Source organism: Trachurus trachurus (genome assembly GCF_905171665.1).
Source record: "Trachurus trachurus genome assembly, chromosome: 20".
Classification (NCBI taxonomy): Eukaryota; Metazoa; Chordata; class Actinopteri; order Carangiformes; family Carangidae; genus Trachurus; species Trachurus trachurus.
The window spans coordinates 20,480,533-20,499,750 of NC_139911.1; the positions used below are offsets into that span (position 1 = coordinate 20,480,533).

At 40.8% G+C, this 19,218-nt stretch overlaps 1 protein-coding gene across 1 annotated transcript in view; it reads right to left on the reverse strand.

The window, feature by feature from the left end:
- Nucleotides 1-19,218, reverse strand: part of LOC311003413 (cadherin-7-like) — a gene marked incomplete at both ends in the record, with an annotated part of 111,717 nt that overhangs the window by 35,812 nt on the left and 56,687 nt on the right. The window contains 2 exons of the mRNA XM_083995170.1: nt 538-725; nt 3,345-3,512. Of these exons, the coding sequence (XP_083851296.1) occupies nt 538-725; nt 3,345-3,512 (356 nt within the window). The remainder of the gene's footprint in view (nt 1-537; nt 726-3,344; nt 3,513-19,218) is intronic.

Here is a 19,218-nt window from a genome sequence, read left to right on the forward strand (position 1 = left end):
AAGCTCCTCTTCCCAGTTCGTCCAAATTTGACGAACTGGGAAGAGGAGCTTCGAGAAGCTTCCGCTACAAAACAAGCTTGAAATATAGACTTTCGGGGCTTCAATACAAGACGAACATTAAATACGAGCAGCATGGAGGTATTTGGATGTTTTTTGGTGTGTCTTTTTGTTACGAAGACAGTTGGTATCCATTTGCAACCGTTATATGGACATGCACTGCTACGCCGAGACCCCATTGTGAAATTTCAATTTTGGGTGAACTATCCCTTTAATCACAACAGTCCTATACTTACATTCCCAGCATCATTTTGGTGCCATAACATCTGCTTGTGAACATGGCTTTACCCAACAGCCTTGAAGCGTTTCCCTATATGAGTCAGTGACTTTCAGAGGGGGGGGGGTTCAGTGTCATTTACGGGCAGATAGTCATGGTACAAAGGTTTCAGATTGCTATTCACAGTCTGGCTTAACTAGGATTCTTGATGCCTTACTGGTGTATTTCTCTTTCTATTATGGTGTCCGTTGTTCATGCTGTACCTTGAGGAGAATGATGACCCCCTCTTGTGTGTCTTCATCTGTTGTTATGTTGAACATGCCTGGCCCGTCTCCGTCCATGATCCTGTAGTCCATCTCGGCGTTGGAGCCGATATCAGCATCCGCCGCTTTGATTCTGGCCACCACAGATTGCACCGGCAGCGACTCCAGCACTGTGTACTGATAGCTCTCTGGAAAAGGATGGACAGGAGAGGATGCTGGTATAATGGATGTGTTTATTTCGCTAGCAACTCACCTTCAAGCAGCACAGCTTTGGTTATATACCCCTTCAGCTTTGATTTGGGTGTCTGGCTGCACAAAATGTTGCATAACACAGACAGGCAGCAGTCGTGGCACATATGGAATAAAGCGCTTTGCTTTCTCCTCATACTGCAGCATCGGCAATGGAGGAGCAGTATGCAATTAAGAAAGCATGCAGACCATTTTCTTTCTTTATATTTCTACAGCTTTACATTTGAAAGAATACATAGAATTTCCTGATTGGTGTCTTGGTTGTGCCTCAAAACTGAAAATAGAAAATAAGGGAAAAAAAAAAAAAAGCAGGAGTCATGGTTAGATCCCTTTGGTACCTTTCAAGGGATGAAATGTCCACTCAAAGATTCTATTACTCCGGAACTCTCCATTGTGTTCCCTGGGCTTTTGTCTGACCCTTCTGATTTAAAGAACTCTTATAAGAATAAAGAAGGGAATCATATTCATAATCATAACCTCCCCAATCACCATGGCAGAGCTCATTACCAGACCTTTCTGTGTTCCTCACAGTGTCTCCCTCAGCCACCGTCTAAATGCTAATCTGCCTGACATTGTTTGCCGCCATGTAATCTTTATAATGGCTTTTTAATTTGCCGTGGAATAGCAGCTCTTTAAAAGACCAAAAAATTGCTTTCCTCCCTCCGTTTTGCCCCTGCACCTACCTCTTCCCCCTCCTTCCCCCCTCACATCCCCGGCCTGTCCTCTCATGCAGCTAACCTTGGCTTCTCCCCCCCCCCCCCCCCCCCCCCCCCGTTTCTACCAAGGACTACCTATAGCTCCTGGACTCTATCAGCCCTGATGCTCCATAATGGTCTATCGATTCTGACCCATGACCCTTGCGAGCACGACAGCAGGAGAAAAACCCAGAACTCCTCCAAAGTCTCTTTCTTGTCACACTGGGATAAAATGGCATTGATGACTTGTTGTGCAAACTTGAACCCCCCCCCCCCCCAAGGGGCCGGCAAATTGACTCGCCCTCATTGCAGTCCAGTGGTGAGTGCAACAGCCAGACAGTGGTTGGGCTATCAGCGGTAAACCGATTGCCGGCGCTTCGGATTATCATGAGAAGCACTGCATGCCTTTGAATCCTAAAGCTCGCCCTGGAACCCATTAGCAGCCCGTGAAATAGGCTGACAACAAAAAACGGAGCCTGATTGATCCCGGTATCCAACGCCGAAGCAGCCCGAGCTCTGATGAAGAGTAAAGCAGGGAGGTGCACACCTTGCAGGAAGGCCATTTTTTAATTTAGCAATAAAAAAGTCCAAATGTTTTCCTGAAAACACCAATCGAGCGTAGTAGCAAAGATAAAGAGGGAACAGGGTTAAAATAGCCTTAGAGGAAGTTTAATGACAAGGATTTAATGAGTATTTTCCATTCAACATAATTTTACTTCACATTACTGGGAAGTAATTCTTCATTGTTGTTACAGATAATACAGCAAATTCAATATTTTCCAATCACTCCTCTTGAAGGGTAGAATAACAGCCCTCTGCATTCACTGCATACAGTACAAAGTATGCCCTCATTCGGTCTCTGAGTTCAAGTGGGTTTTTCAGCAATAACATATTTTTATTGGCCCATTCGACTGGAACAAAGGAACACTGCAAATAAAGCAAAGAGCTGATGCTTTCCATTCAGATTGCTGATTGGAGTAGCTGCTGAATAAAAAAAATACTATGTATTGTAAGTGAAAACTGACCCTATACTAGCACAGAATATTATGCTTATGTCACTGACACTGTCTGACCCATATACTGTCATATCTGGACTGATTTTCATTGTTAAAGGGATAGTTCACCTAAAATTGAAATTTCACTCATTATCTACTCGCCCTCATGTCGACTAAGGGCTGGGAGAAGTTTCAGAGTCCTCCGTGGCTTCTCTGAGTTACAGGGGGTCTCGGCGTAGCAGTGCATGTCCATATGACGATTGCAAATGGATACCAACTGTCTTCGTAACAAAAAGACACACCAAAAACCGACCGAAATTGTCCCGAAAAAAATTAAATAAGTCTATATTTCAAGCTTGTTTGTAGCAGAAGCTCCTCTTCCCGGTTCGTCAAATTTGGACGAACCAGGGTCCGTCCTCTTCCCAGTTCGTCCAAATTTGACGAACCGGGAAGAGGAGCTTCGAGAAGCTTCCGCTACAAAACAATATAGACTTATTTAATTTTTTTCGGGACAATTTCGCATTTAGTTGGTATCCATTTGCAACCGTTATATTGATATGCACTACTATGCCGAGACCCCCTGTAACTCAGAGAAGCCACGGAGGACTCTGAAACTTCTTCCAGCCCTTAGTCGACATGAGGGTGAGTAGATAATGAGTGAAATTTCAATTTTGGGTGAACTATCCCTTTAACCTCCAGTATTTTTGAGAATTCATCCAGATGTGGAAGTGGCATCTGAGAGTCCTGCTGTATCTGGACCGGACTTTGGTCGAATAAGCGGGAACATATTGAGCAAGAACACAAACAGTGGCTCATATTCATCACAATCATTTTACTATCAGGGGACAAACAGGAGCGGGGGTCTTACTGTGAGAGAATCGAGGCGGGTTGTCGTTGGCATCAGTGAGCGTGACCGTGACAGAGGTGGTGCCGGAGAGGCCGCCCATCTGGCCGACCATGTCTTTGGCCTGGATGACGAGTACGTACTGGTCCCGCGTCTCACGGTCCATGTTAGGCAGAGCTGTTCTGATGACACCTGAGGAGAGGGAGAGAGAAAGAAAAAGATGCTGGAGATGCCTTTTTTTATTATTAGACATAGCCTACCCTAGCAGCCTGTCAACTGTCAGTTCACGTATCAGTTCATCGACTCTGCCTGTCATGTTCCAAATAGTGTGTATTTGAATTCCCTTCAAAAAAGATGACATAAAAGTGGCAAGTGTAAGAAAATGTTAGGAAATGTTGGTAGATCAAGTTTAGATTTGTATTTCTCCCACGTTTATGCTGCAGCATTTGAATATTTAGCCACTTTAATGAAACATTTTGTTATATAATAACTTGTCCTGTAGTATTTCAACTGTTTAAACCTATCAATCACAATAATCTATTTCAACAATTCATCTATTTCAACAATTCAATCTCAATCCATCACATTTACTGTAGCTGTTTCCATCTCAACCTCTACTGTAGCTATTGACAACAACATCGCAAACATTTATCATATCCTTACTTTTAATTCAAAAATACTTTTAGCTGACAATTTAATCTTTAACAACTCTGTGGCAGTTTCAGCACTTCATCACTTAGCTACTATTAAACTACAATACAATTGTTACAATGTATTCCTTAATTTGAGCAGTTTATTCATTACTATATAATGTTTCAACCATTTATCAAAGACAAGCAAACGATCCACATTTAGCTACAGCCTAATTTATCAATTGTTCAACATTTATCCACATACTTGCTAACTGCAATTGATCAATTGGTAATGCTATTCTCAGCACACATCCCTTACTTTTAGCTAACATTTTGAACAGTTCATTCTTTATTTTTAGTATATGGTTCAAATAATACATTTGGCTACCTTTCTTATCGCTAACTTTTCCCACTTTCTCATAGCAAATTGGTCTTATCCACTATTAAGTGCAGAGGTACCTCTTAGGGCACAGGCGCTCCGCCTGGCTGAGAGTCACTTCTTCAGGTGACAAGAAGAAAATATGTTTCATAAATAACTTATGTTCCTATTGTTTTCATCTGTGTTTTGCTTGTTTTTTTTTCTTCCTTCAAGAAGACAGATTGTTGTTAGAACTTTTCTTCCCCATGGAGCTTTAAATGCCTGCAGCTCACTGTTGGTTTTTAGGATAAAAGCATCAAAAAATTTTAACGCAATCAAAAAAGTGTCTAGAAGACATGCAAACACAACAAACTAAATTACACATCATACTGTGAAATTATTGAAACTACTAAGCTATCTGACAGGTACATCACTCAGTTACTGGAGGGGTTCCTGACAACATGGATCTGGTCTAAATATATGGTGGAGACCTGTTCACATCAACCCTTCAAGAAGCAATTACAAGAAAACAGGACTGGAGGATAATGGTGGATGCCCATAATGGTTGGTAGCTTGTTTGCACAACAGCAATGAATTGTGACTCTTCTGTGCCCTAAAATGTGCTGTCACTCCAAATAGTTTAGCAGTCTGACACATGATGTGGTTAATGTTAAGACGCTGTCAGAAAAAAAGAGCACATGCAAGGGGACATTCAAGCCGCCAGGGGAGGCATTATCTGTCTGTCCCCCTGTCATGATTGATCTGTATCAGAAGAGGATCAGAGACGTGACAACACTAACATCAAATGACTGGCATTTGTCTGTCGCTGTCTGTTTGCACCTGAGCTGCTGTATATATAACGGAGAAGAGTTGTTAAGTTGGGGTACACATGCAGAAAATACTAAAAAGCTTGCGCAGAAATCTTTTCATTAATGACATTTTTCTAATCTCATCTTTATCTCTTGACTACAAAGATGATAATTCCAGAAAAAATTAGCGCAGCGCATTTAAATGCAAAGAAAAACGTGCTAATCCTTCAAAAGCAATCACTGTTGCTTTCAAAGTTAATGACTTACCACACAATGTGTTTCAGTCATTAAATGGCACTTATTAAAGATTCCTACCGAACATGGAAGATTACTCATTAAGAACCTCACAAAGCCTCGGCACACAGTTCCTGAATAAATGACTCATTTTTTTGTTGCTTTATCGCATACACAGCCTGATGAAGCAGATCAAAGGAGGGCTCTTGCTTAGAGTTTGCACCTGAAGAATTTCTCATAATCCTTTAAATTACCCAGAAATTTGACATGTAATTGAGGTCCACTCTCATGAGGAGGGGGAAAAAAAACACCACTTATTTGCTCATTATATTCTCAATCAGCTGTGGCCTTGATGAGGAGGATTGTGTTGTTTTTCAGATGTGGCATTGTTTGCAGGTTTCAGTGCCAAGTTTGACAAAGCAATAGTAGATTTATACATATTTTTCACTCTAAGTTACTTTAAAAGGTCAAATGATTCATATCTCATTTGTACATTGTGCAATTGTTAGTGCACAATGGAAACAATTATCACCTGACTGCAGTGTTTTAGTGTAATTTGGATGTATTATGTTACTTCAATGTCTCATTATGCTTGTTTGTAGCTGAAGTGGTCAGTTGAAACCTCTGACAGTTAGTCATTTGTCCAGTATAACCGGCCAGACAATGTTGAAAACTTGCTTGAACTTGCTAGAGAGTAAGATAATAATAATTCCATCATCTTGCTCATTACTGTGTTATTGTGTACTGTCTCTCCCTCGTCTCCCCCTGTATGTCTCTTCCCCGTTTCTTTGTAAGCGTCTTTGGGTTACTGAAAAGCGCTATATAAATGAAATGAATTATTATTAGTATAGATATTTCCTCAAGGAGTGGGTGGAGACCAAACGCAGAGAAAAAAATCCATCAAGTCAATCGGAACACAACTCAAAATGAATGCTCATGTGTCTCTGCTGCTTGCATATTCATGGGACCTTCTTACATGATATAATAGCATTGGGTTACAGCAAGTAGTGCTAAGTGACAAACAGCAAAAATCAGTTTGTCTGTAGTAAATCTGCATGTGAGTATGTCTCATTATACGAAAACATGAGAAAATTCACATCATCAATCAATGATAATAACAATATCATAACTTGGTATACGAAATACACATGGACAAGAAACGTTTTACATCATATAGAACTGTTTGGGATAATTGCTTCAGTCTACAAGCAGAAATCTGTCTATGATTCTGTAATTTCCCAGCTTGGGATCAATAAAGTGTATCTATCTATCTATACACTGCTAACACTGACATCATGCTAATAATGACAAAATGAAGTGGCATTACATGTGAAAACAATGATCTTTTTATCCACTTCCAGTTCCTGTATCTACTCCCTAACCATGGAAGTACTGCCAACAATAAGAAGTATTGCTTTTAATACTGAGGAGGAAGTCCAGATTCAATCAAGCTGAAGAAGTTTGAAGAGGCTTCCTGTTTACATTGAATCTAAATGGAACTTATAGAAGTGTTTATCTCCAGCCGATAGGAGGACACTGCTATCAGTGGACTGATTAAGGTCCACCAGCTCCCACAATATTAGTATGAGGTCTGCGTGCTCTGTTTCCTCCATGACTCTAGGGACTAATGCATCAGTTGAGGTTCTAAGTGTTGAGGTAAAATGCTATACATACAAACCTTTTCTCCTTAACCCCGAAAACTGCAACCCTCGTGGGTGCTTGCCTTACCTAACCTAAATTCAAGTCTGGGTCTCACAAGAATAGAAGTACGAGCACACACACACACACAAACACACACACTATCTCTCTCTCACACTCGCATAGAATTCACAATTAAGCTCAATCCAGGAACAAAGACGGGAAGGACAAACAAATCAAGAAAAAGTGGGTCAAAAAGACTTCAAGAAAGAAATGAAGATGCTTCTTTTTGACCGTCAATCCCTGCTGTACTTGGAAATAAACAATTCCATTAGGTGTTTAATTTTCCCTTGCCATCCTTTATTAATGTCATTACAGTCCCTCTGGCTGAAAACTGTTAATGGCTGTTTTAACTAAATGGCTCAGTTAGCTAAATTATAGTGAGCTGTCCACTTCTGTACTCCAAAGTCCCTGCCAGTGGGCATACAGTGGAATGACTGTGGTCAATAAAGCGATAATCTTTTTGCTGTAGCTCTACAAAACATGCCATTTCAGCCCCTGCATCAAATAATGAACAGTGGGGCGTTCTCATGCACGGCACAGAGGGAGAACACGGCTGCCTTTCTCTCCTTCGGTTAAGCTTCAACGACAAAGTCAAAACATGTCATCATTTTTTTCTTCTTTTTTTTTTTCTTTTTCCAACGGGTAATGCTTTTATGCTGTGAATTTAGGCATCTATCTATCTGTGTGCTGTGGATATTCACCCATCTGCTCCGTTTATCCCTCGCATCCTGCCTCCATCCATCCGTTTATCACTTCTCTGTTGCTTCTCTTCCACAGTGTAACCTCATAGCCAATTAAAGAGCACCACCACTGCTCTGATGCCTGCTGCAGTGACACCTGTGAACCCTGTTTACTGAGTTGCATCAGAAAGGTTACTTCAAGCCTTCAATCCGGCAGGGCTCCCTTAATACTAGCTAGATACAAACAGAACAAAACTTTTTTTTTCTTTCTGTTCTCTACTCCATACAACACCACCACAGGGATGGAGCGGGGATGTCTAGACTTAAAAGAGGTATCTTTAAACATTAGGGGGAAGTAAAGATGAGGAGGGAGCTGGATAATGGTTGGATTATAATGACAGCTGCAATGGATGGCTCCTGAAAGGTGAAATAAATAATAATAAAAAAAAATGTTAAAGGGATAGTTCACCCAAAATTCAAATTTCACTCATTATCTACTCCTCATGTCGACTAAGAACTGGGAGAATTTTCAGAGTCCGCCGTGCCTTCTGTGAGTTACAGGGGGGTCCGTGCAGCAGTATTTGTCCATATAATGGTTGTGAATGGTGCTCACTTTTCTTTGTCCAAAAAGACACACCAAAAAACATCCAAATACCTCCATTCTGCTCGTCTGTAATGTCCCTCTTGTATTGAAGCCCCGACATGAGAAATTGTTCCGAAAAAAAAAAGTCTATAAGCTTGTTTGTAGCGGAAGCTCCCAGTGTCTCAGTTCACTGTTCTTCCTGTGTCAGTGCAAATCTGACGTGATTTGCACTGACCGGGGGAACAATTTCTCATGTCGGGGCTTCAATACAAGAGACACATTACAGACGAGCAGCATGGAGTTATTTGGATGTTTTTTGGTGTGTCTTTTTGAACGAAGAAAAGTGAGCACCATTCACAACCATTATATGGACAAATACTGCTGTGCGGACCCCCCCGGAACTCAGAGAAGGCACGGAGGACTCTAAAAATTCTCACAGCCCTTAGTCGACATGAGAGTGAGTAGATAATGAGTGAAATTTGAATTTTGGGTGAACCATCCCTTTAAGTTTGTGCAGCCAGCAGTGAGACAAATGAATGCTCTGAGTAAACCATAGACAGGCTTCACACACAACTGATATACTTATTTAATATCAGCTTTGTGTGTTGGAGCCTGAGAGATGTTGGCTGTGGTTAATGATGCCATGAATCCTGATTCCAGCCTGGGAAGAAAGAAAAAAGAAAAAAAAAGAAAAAAGAGGGAAAACAGCAACATGTTTCTCTTCCTGCCTGGCCAGAAGCACACACTTCTCACCGAGCGACACTGCTAATCCACACGGCGATGTTGCAAGGCTGTTGTTTGTCTGCTGGGTGCCAGCCCCCCCTCGCTCTCTATCTCTGTTACCCCGTGCGGCGCTGGTGTCATTCCCGGGGAGAGGCGATGATTAAAATCCTTCTGTCGCTATCACGGCACGGCCTCGCATTGCGCCGCGACTCCCTTTGCCTCCGGTGCAAGCCAGACGCATTGTAGCCATGCATTTATCTAGCTGTCTCCACACCACTGGCGGCAGACGGGTGGGCCACGCTCCCTGCTAAAGCCCAGATACTTGACATTTGTCTTGAGAGGAAGAAGAAGAAATAAAAGTGCAGACTTTTGGAGGAACCCTCTGGCTCTATACGTGCAGCTATGAGAGGCACTGATGAAGGTGATGAACACTTAAACATGAAGGCTGGAGTGTGTGATTTGCTGAACCCTCAGGCAGTCCACTTACAAGGAAGAGATCCCATAACACAAAAAAACAGGCCATACAAACAGGGAATAAAACCTCCAGCCCAGGTAGTTTATTACCAAGTGACATTCAAGGATCATGCTCTAATCACGGGTCACTATACCCACCCAGGGATCCTTGAGTGTGAAAGGACTCCATAATCCCACAGCACAAAGGAGCCGAGTGTTATAGACAGATATCATGTCCAGCATGTTGTGTCCATTCATTTGTAATGTTAAGCCCAAAAGAAATGTGTTTGCCTGCGCACGAGAGAGAGAGAGAGAGAGAGAAAGTGTGTGTGTGTGTTGTTTGTGAACAGAATTAAAAAATTGCACCTCTCCCTCTATATTACCTGCCTGAACAGCAGGAGACAGCCAGATTTATATCTAGCCTTCAGCTGTAATGTTCTCGACTCGGCGCAGCTTCCACAACAAGAGCCTCGCACAGAGCCACAACAACACACAGCTTCAGCCAGGAAGCCAAAGGAAAGACAGATTTATTTTTCTTTTCTTTTCTTTTCTTTTTTTTCTCTTTACAAAAAAAAAGCCTGTACTAATATCTTACTCACATGCTGATCACAGCAAGTCCTGCATCCTCTTGACAGGGTTCCTACACATTTGAAATTTCCAAATTCCATACTCTTTCCAGACCCTAATTTCCAGTCTTCTCTGTAAGAACATTCAAATTATTTGTGATATTTGAGTAAATAGAGAGCATAATATAAAAAAGCATGCAATTTATCATTAGTTTTCATTATTCTGAATGTGTATGCCATTATGTAACCAAATCATTTCCTGGAGATTGTAGCCATAGCCTACAATAGCACATACACATTAATTAACCCAAATAACTTCAGATGAGGCCAAACCCAGATAAGTATTAAGATAAATATATTTCCATACAATAGTTTCCATTTTCCATACTTTTCCAGACCTGGAAATGTATAAAATCAAATTCCATACTTTTCCATACTTGCGTAGGAACCCTGTCTTGACCTCAGTGGCAAAATATAGAGTACACAAGGGTTGGCCCTGGCCTTTTCCTTTATTTAAGCAATTTTTTTTAGTTTAATTAGATTCTTGCTGCTGAGACAAAGCTCAGTCAGAGCAGCCTTCTCTCACCTGTCATATTCAGATGTCATACTTGTGTCATTTTGAGAATGAAGCCATGTCACATCTTAAATACCCCCTTCAGAATGTAATTAATCCCCTCTTTAAGGCACAAGGCATTTTCCACTAACTAACTTCTTCTTTTGTTATTCCAGCCATTGAGGTTGGCGAGCGTGCATGCATGCTTAGCGGTGTTAATGTGCGTGGATAATTGTCTCTAAAGGACTTGCCATATCGCCATGGTATATGGAGCTGGAGGCAGCTGTTCAAACCTCCTTGAGCCTGCCATCAATTAGAACGCAGTCTTTAACAGCATTACCATTTCAGCTTCACCTTCAAACTAAACGACAAGCTATCAATCAATATGTATTGCAAAATGCTGTCTTAACTGAACGCCTTCAGGTGCTGCAACTTATGTATTTTGTCGACATTATGCATTGCAAGGAAGTTATTGGAGCTATTCAGGATTAAGTACTTTTCCCAAGGGCACCTTGTAGATTCAATTTGGGATTAAGAAGCAGAGTTAAGAGACTTGTTAGACGAAAGAGAGCCAGGATGCAACCCACCTAACACTGGGTCAGATGCATCCTCCTCCCCCCTCTGACCATTAGCCCTCTGCTGCTTAATCGCTAGTGCGGTATTGCAGTGTGGAGCTTAGGGTGTATTTCAGCCCAGGCACTTTGTCAAAGTCACCCTCTGCTATGGCCCAGGCGTGTGCTGCAAATGGGACTAATTAGTAACTTACAAAGACAGTGGCAAAACGTTCATCCCACAACACTCCATCGTGTGCTGCTGTCTAAAGGCTGGTGTGTCTGAACCCCCAGAGTGTGTTCTGTAAGATACATGGTATTGACAATATGTTTAAAACTAACAGTTAACACAAACAATGTGGTCCCTTTCACAGCCGGTGCTGAGGGCGGACACAGTGTTTAACACCTGTAGGACTGAACGCCACATAAAATAAGACTTTCAAAAAAATATATCACAGCCCTCCTCCTCCTCTTAGAAATGAAAAGTTAATTTATGAGCAATAAAATTCCCTCTGACTCAATTCAATTCACTCAGGGTTTTTGCTGCTTCATTCACCCTGGGCCTGGTATGATCAGTAGCTCATGATGGCCAGCGTCTGATGACGTTAGCAAACTTTAGACATTGTGTACTCCATTACAGACATTCCTTTCTCTACTCCCACAGACTCTACATCACTCGACTATACAGTTGGATTACGATGCCATGGATAAACCATGGATTTCAACTGTGTCAACACAAAAGTACAACATGTAACTAACTCGAGGGAGTCTTGAATGATGGGTTATTAAGAATCTCATTATTCAACACTGTGTGTCGTCTGCGCTCAAGTATTTCAGCAAAGACATTCCCTAATAAATTCTTTTGTGATACAAAATCAAAAAGAGTTAAATGTTATGTAAGTTACCGTCACTCTACACGCCATAGCGAAGGCTTTAAATCCACTGACAGCTCGACACAAAACAGGGAATGTAAGCAGACTGGAATTATTTGATGACATTACTGTATCATGTTTTACTCCTCCTCTGTGTTTCCCAGTGCGGTGCACTGTAGGGCATAGCAGAAATGAACTCTGGTTAGCATCACAATCGACTGTAAGAGAACATAGGCCACTCAGGGCGAGCAATTATAACCCATTAAAGTTTTTGAAATATATGTCTAACCTTGGGATTTAAAGAATCCACTTAGCTTAATGAAAAACACGTCACTAACACTGACTGTGGAAGTATGAGCTCTGGTCGCTGAGGCGAATGGGTCTAGAAAAAACATGATAGGAGAGTAATGGGGACTTTATGGGGCAGACATGCTGTTTGAACGTCACTTAAGTAAATGCCTCCTCTCGCTCTAATTGGCATTGGTGTCATGAAGCCTCACTTGAGACTCGTCGATGGGTTCAAGTGTTCTAGCAAACTTTGTTAAAGATCATTGAATGCCCAGAGGCAGGCGGTTAAATTTCCATCAGCCCCGTATCAGTTTTAGAAATTTATGCTGGACATTATGTGATAAATGAAGCCCCCTTCCTTTCAAGCTCTCCGTGACTGAACTCTTTATGAGAAGTAGGAGAAATTAAGATGTATTATCTAGCAGTGGATCACCAAATTTCAAATAAGTATTTCTAAGTGAGTGAAAGTCTGTGGCAAGTTTATAAAAAAAAGAAAGAAAGTGCAGCAGTGTTAGAAGTTAATGACACAACAGTGTCTTGGTTTCTACTGAAAACCAGCCGAGCATCTTCAGTGGTATAAATTTTTATTTCCCCAAGGTAGTTCTTCTTGAAAGGTAACTAAACGAAGATGAAGATGAAGGTAACCGAGTGAACACTTTCTACACTGTAAAACCTGATGAGTTAGTTGAACTCAAACCATTTGAGGAAACCGATTGCCTTGAACCATTTAAGTTGGCAAACTTAAACCAAATATTTTTCTGTAGTTTAATTGTTTAAGTTCTAGTAACTTAAGTATTTATTGTTACGGTACCTTGGGTAAATTGAGTTATAATTACCAGTCTACTCAGTTCAATGAACTTAAGACTAATAAGTATATTTCACTTGTATGTAACAGTTCTACAAACTCATTTAAAATGTGTGGTGTAATTGATCATAATTAAGTAATAGTAACTTAAATTGTATTACTACATTCTAGTTCTGACAACTCAGTTCATTTGAGGAAACCGATTGCCTTGAATAATTTGAGTTCTATTAACATAATACAAACTCAATATCATAACTTAATTGTTTTATTAAGTTGAATGCTTACACCCAGAACAAAATCAAAACAGACAGTATCTTAACAGTGTTGAAACTGGTGACACCTTACATGCATGGTAAAATTATTAAGCATGAAAAAAGTTTTACCGTACTTAGTTGAATGCTTAACACTCAAAACCAAAACAGACTTTCTTCTCTGGGGCTCAGATCACAGTATCTTAACAGTGTTGAAACTGGTGACACCTTACATGCATAGTGAAATTATTAAGCCTCTCTGGGGCTCAGATCAATCACGGTACAGCATCAACTACACCATACAAATATGCACAGTAAAATGATTAACCATACCTACACTTAACACTTGTCTAAACAAAATTAATCAACTGGCCAGCCACATGGTATTTTGTGTGGAAACAGCTGACAACAAATGCTTTACAACAACTTTACTTAAGGACAATTCCGGGCAAATTCAACTCGGGTGTATTTTCTTAACATTTTAGGTCTAAAAGAAGGAATCTGAAGATTTTCAGTTTAATTGCTCCTGTTTAAGAACTTGCTCCTGAGCGGATGCAAGTTCTGCTGCTTAGGCTGTTTACATCCCTCAAAGCCGCAATTTTTTTCCACAGACAGCGTCAGATGGCGACTCAAACATGCACCGAGAAGTTTATTTACTTCAACAAGCCGACATGTTTGTAAAACTAGATCTAATTCAAAGTCTCCCGGAGTCTCGCGTGAGACCCAGTTGCCGTGCTGGTGTATTCAGGTGCAGTCGGAGCTACCGTATGTGTCATAAACACAGGAATATCAACTCTTGACTTGCTTCAAGTGTACGTCAGGTGGCTACTCAAACATGCGGCGAGAAGTTTTTTTTACTTGAAGCAAGTCAAGAGTTGATATTCCTGTGTTTATGACACAAACGGTCGCTTTCCGACTGCACCTGAATACACCAAGCACGGCAACTTGGGTCTCGCGGGAGACTTTGAATTAGATCTAGTTTTACAAACATGTCGGCTTGCTTGAAGTAAATAAACTTCTCGGTGCATGTTTGAGTCGCCATCTGACGCTGTCTGTGGGAAAAAATTGCGGCTTTGAGGGATGTAAACAGCCTAAGCAGCAGAACTTCAATCCGCTCCCATTCATTGCTGCCGTGGCGATCCGGGGACAGACACAACCACCGCAAAACAGGAGACATTAAACTGAAAATCTTCAGATTCCTTCTTTTAGACCTAAAATGTTAGGAAAATACATCCCCGAGTTGAATTTGCCCGAATTGTCCTTTAAGGCCTGTAGTTTAGGCCTAAGCTGCTTCCTGTCATCATCCAGGTCAAGGAGGATAACCTGAATGAACTCAAAGAAGCCACTGAGCTTTTCCGGGTACTTCAAATGCAGTGTATACACCAATGCAAACAAAATCACCAGTAAATTGGTCCATGATCTACAGTATGTGACATACAACCATATCTTCAAGAACAATGGACATATGGTGGGTTTTGAAGGGAACTTGAAGCACCTCCTCCTCATTCACCACTGTCACCAGAGCCACTGCTCCCTCCTGTGCGGCTTCCAAGCCATCCTACAAAAAAGGAGAAAGGAATGTCAAAGTATAATTTTACAAATCAAGCTTATTAAAAGTCTGATGATAAAAACCCATAACATTATCCCTTCCAGATTTTGGTAAGAAAGTTTAAGAAGAAACTAAAGAAAGAATTTCTAAACTATAACTGAATGGACTAATTTAGGAATGTAGTGTTTCATTACTCAATCTTATTATAACACCCATTAGTTGCAATAATGTAATCCCCAGTTTTTTTTTTCCAGGCTGACTGGTAGAGATGAGAGATGGTGAAATGCTAGCATGATTATTTAAAAAAAGAAAACACCATCCCTCATCTCTGCCTGCACATAGATACACGCTATACCGCGCTAAGAGGAGGACCGCCCCTTTATGCCGCTCTCTCTCCTCATTGGATAAAGGTTGTAGGATACAAGGAAAGTTTTCTCCTCGGCTCACAGCAGAGCGTCTGACAGACCCGTGTTTCAGACCAAACACTCTATATAAGTGATTGCTGTCGGAAGACATAACTATTTTTTTTTAAAATATTAATTTGAGCAATAAATCAGAATTTAGCACCAAGAAAGAGAAAGCAGAACACACAAATACCTTGCATGTTCTGAAGGCTTCAGATGAATCCTCCTTCAAGTAGTGTGGTAGGCCGGCCAGGGCTGCAGTTTGAGCTGCACAGATTTTTGTCCTGTTGCACAAAGACAGTGTATGCAAGGGATGTTAGTGTTCACTGTTCACATTCAATAATGTAATTCATGAAATAAAAATACAAGATTACCTGCTCCTAATATGCCATCATAATTGCCTCCATCTTCTCTCCAAAAGTCTTCCTCTTTTTGTAGAGCTGTAGCAGCTGACGTGTGTACTTGTCAAGTGAAGCATAGAATGTAGATGGCAAATTCAGATTTGTGATCCTGTGGAATTCACTGTAGAGCTGCATGAAAAAAAGACAAGTAAGGCAAGTTTATTAGCTAATTTAAAAACAGTTTGTCTCTCTCCCATCCTCTGCTCTTTGACCCTCAAATCTACTGAGAAAAAACTCCCAAGAAAAAACAGGAGAAACCTCAGGGTGAGATCCCCCCCATCCCCCAAATTTATTTATAGAGTTAAAAAAAAAAAAAAAAACATTTTAGAGAGTGTGGAGTACAGCACCAGCCACAGGGATGCATACAGCAACTAACTGATATAGGCTATAAATTGACGTTACAGGCAAGGCAAAGGGGAAACCGTAAGTTAGAATACTGGCCATGTAATGTCTTAACTGTATTTTCAAGCAATTTACATTTCGACTACTTTCATCAAACAATTAGGCCTAGTCTTTCTACAAGTCTGCTCAGTAAACACGTTTTTTCTGTCCACTGCAGAAATGTAGTTTTCTCCCTGAATTGTACTTTTATCGGCAGTTATCAGCCAGCAGAGCGGAGACGCCAAAGGCGCCAAATGGAGTCGAGGCACCCACTTAATAAGTTAATAAGTTAATAAGTTCAGGCTAGCTACACGGGAAGCCTGAAAACTAACATGTAGCTATGTTGTAATGCAAGCAGTTCAACAGATAACGTTAACTTACACAGACTCAGCAGCCGTCTTTATTCAACGAATGTAACTGCAACAAATAAAAAGCAGGGCGGTTATTTTTGAGCCGCTGCGTGCTAGCTAACATTAACCGTTAGTGCATATTGAAAAGCGTCAGCTAACGTTAACTTACCCTCACTCCAGCGCGCTTTTTCAGTCCAAACAGTCCGACAAACAGCTCGCCGAAGGAAAAAACGTCACCTCGTCAGGAGGAGAGACTCAGCTGTGCACTGTGGAGCCCACGTTAGCTCACGGAGGCGGCAGGCTATATCCCATGCTTCGTGAGCGACGTAGCGAGACTTCCTCTTTTGTTTTACAGTCTATGCTCCCGCTCCGTCTGCAGCACAGGTTCTTCACAGGTTGAAGCAGAGCCAGGTTGAAGTTGGTGGCGGAGAGTGGCGTCGGACCGTGTGCAAACGGTGCAAACAGAGTGCAGTGGGTTGTGTGTTGCTAGGCTGCGTTGAGTGGTGCATTCACTGTCTGAACTACAGTAGGGATTTGGAGTACTCACAAAAAGTGTTTCCCTCTGGTTTTGTTTTGTTTTATTTTTTGGGGGGGGTCAACCACGAGCCGGGCCATTCGGACATTTGAGTGTAGCCTATCAATGTATTTATTTATTTACTTTTTTTTTTTTTTTTTTTAATAGGCTATAATAGCTTGACAGATTTATGAGAGCTTAATTTTTTTTAATGCATTCTGGTTTAGGTACTTGTTCACAATAAACTGATTTCTGAACCAAAATGACAAAAATATAATGAAGCATGCTAAATGGCTGGTCATCAGGACTTTTTTTTTTTTTTAAATAATAATAATATAAACATGACTTATGGAAAATGAGTTAGAGTAATGAACTGAAATTACATCACCAACACTTAAACGCTCCAAAACTTTAATTGCACTCAAAGCAACTGAGTTGTTACGTCAACATTTCATTTTTGAGTTCGTTTAATTAATGGAAATAAGTGACTCTAACTTTTTTCAGAGTTTGAGTTACGTTAACTTACTTATTTTATTAACATGTACTGTTAGGTTTTACAGTGTAATATTTCTCTCAATTACAGTTGTGTCTCATACTTCTTCAAGCAGCAATATGAGGTGAAAAAACCCTCAAAAGAATAATCACCCAGAAAGTTCTATAACCCAAAAGAGCCTGCAGGATTTCCCTGTTGACACACCGGTTACTGTTCTATGAGCACTCTTTTTTTTTACATTCGATTTTTATTAATGTTACCCCTTTTCAAACAAGAGAGCAGCTTTTCATGCCTCCCTGCATCAAGTCCCTCACAGAGTCACACATCTCTGACGGCCATCCATGCTGTTCTAGTCTGACACCAATGTTGCATCTCATAACCACGAGATCCAATCACCTTCTACATGGATGGAGAGAGAGCCAAGTATAATCAGTCGTGCTCTGGCAGAGATGGGCAGCAGACAACTGAGGCGCTGGCAGGAGCCCAAGGGCTGTCTGAGCACACATTAAGGTGTGTGTGTGTGTGTGTGTGCTTGTGTGACAGGTTAATAAACTGGCCTTTGTCCTACAGAAAGAGCACCAATATGGGATCTATCTGTGTGCTTAAAGTTTTATGCTTAAAGCTACACTAAGCAACAACTTTAAAGGGATAGTAGCATTTTCTTTTAAAGTGGGGTTGTATGATCTACAAATAGCACTGAAAAAAAAACACAGTTCCATTGTTCGCTATAATATAATTTTTTTCAGGTAAAACCTCTTTTAGGCCGCGAAAATAGGCCGTTTCTTTGGGTCTGTTCACAACACTGTATGCTGTAAATCTCTGGGCAGGGCTATGGGCTGGCGTTAGAAACGGGAGGAGTCTTCTACTGCAATTAAAGTACTTAGGGGCTATTTGTAGATCATACAACCCCACTTTAAAAAAATGCTACTATCCCTTTAAACACTAAAACCTAAGGATCACTGAACAACGTTTTAAAAACACTTTTTTCATCATATGCACACACAGAAATTACAAGTTAAGCATCATACTCAACTTTGACATTTGTGGACAGGAAGAGGTGAAAATCAATCAAAGCAGCAATTAATAGCCACAGCGCTCGGCTTCCAGATTCAACAGGCAGCTGTTTTTAGGTGAATTTGCACAGCAGGAACAGGAACCATTTGAGTGACTCAACAAAGGCTTTGTTGTCACATTTTGTACAAATGATGTGAAAGGCGACTGTTGCTCTTCTGATTAGTCAGCACACTAATTTGCTTTATCTTTCCCTTGGCTTTGACTCAGCTGTGGAAATGCAAATCGCAATGTGACTGTAAAACCTTTTCTAACACCCACCAATGTAATAACAGCCCACAGAGGTAATAAACCACAGATGTAATACAAATCTGCAGCTTTTTACTGTGATAATCCCACAAATGTGATAGGCTACATTTCCCACAAGTGTAATCGCAGTTGCGTGCTACAAATGTAATATGCAATGTTTTGAGAGGATGACAGGGAAACTGGAAAAGATTGCAGAGGGTAGTCTTGTTAAAGCAAAGCATATTGTGTGTAGGCTATATTTCTGTAAGTTATTTATAAATTCCTCAGCGCACTTCTATGATGTGTTCATTGACCTGCTTTGCCCATACCCAAGATGAGCTGAGTTAAACTCTCTGACAGATGTAGCTATAGGTAAATAAACACTGATTTTGATTTTCATGGGATTTGTTAAATTTGAAGGACAGTGAAAAAGCTTTCAAAATTGTGA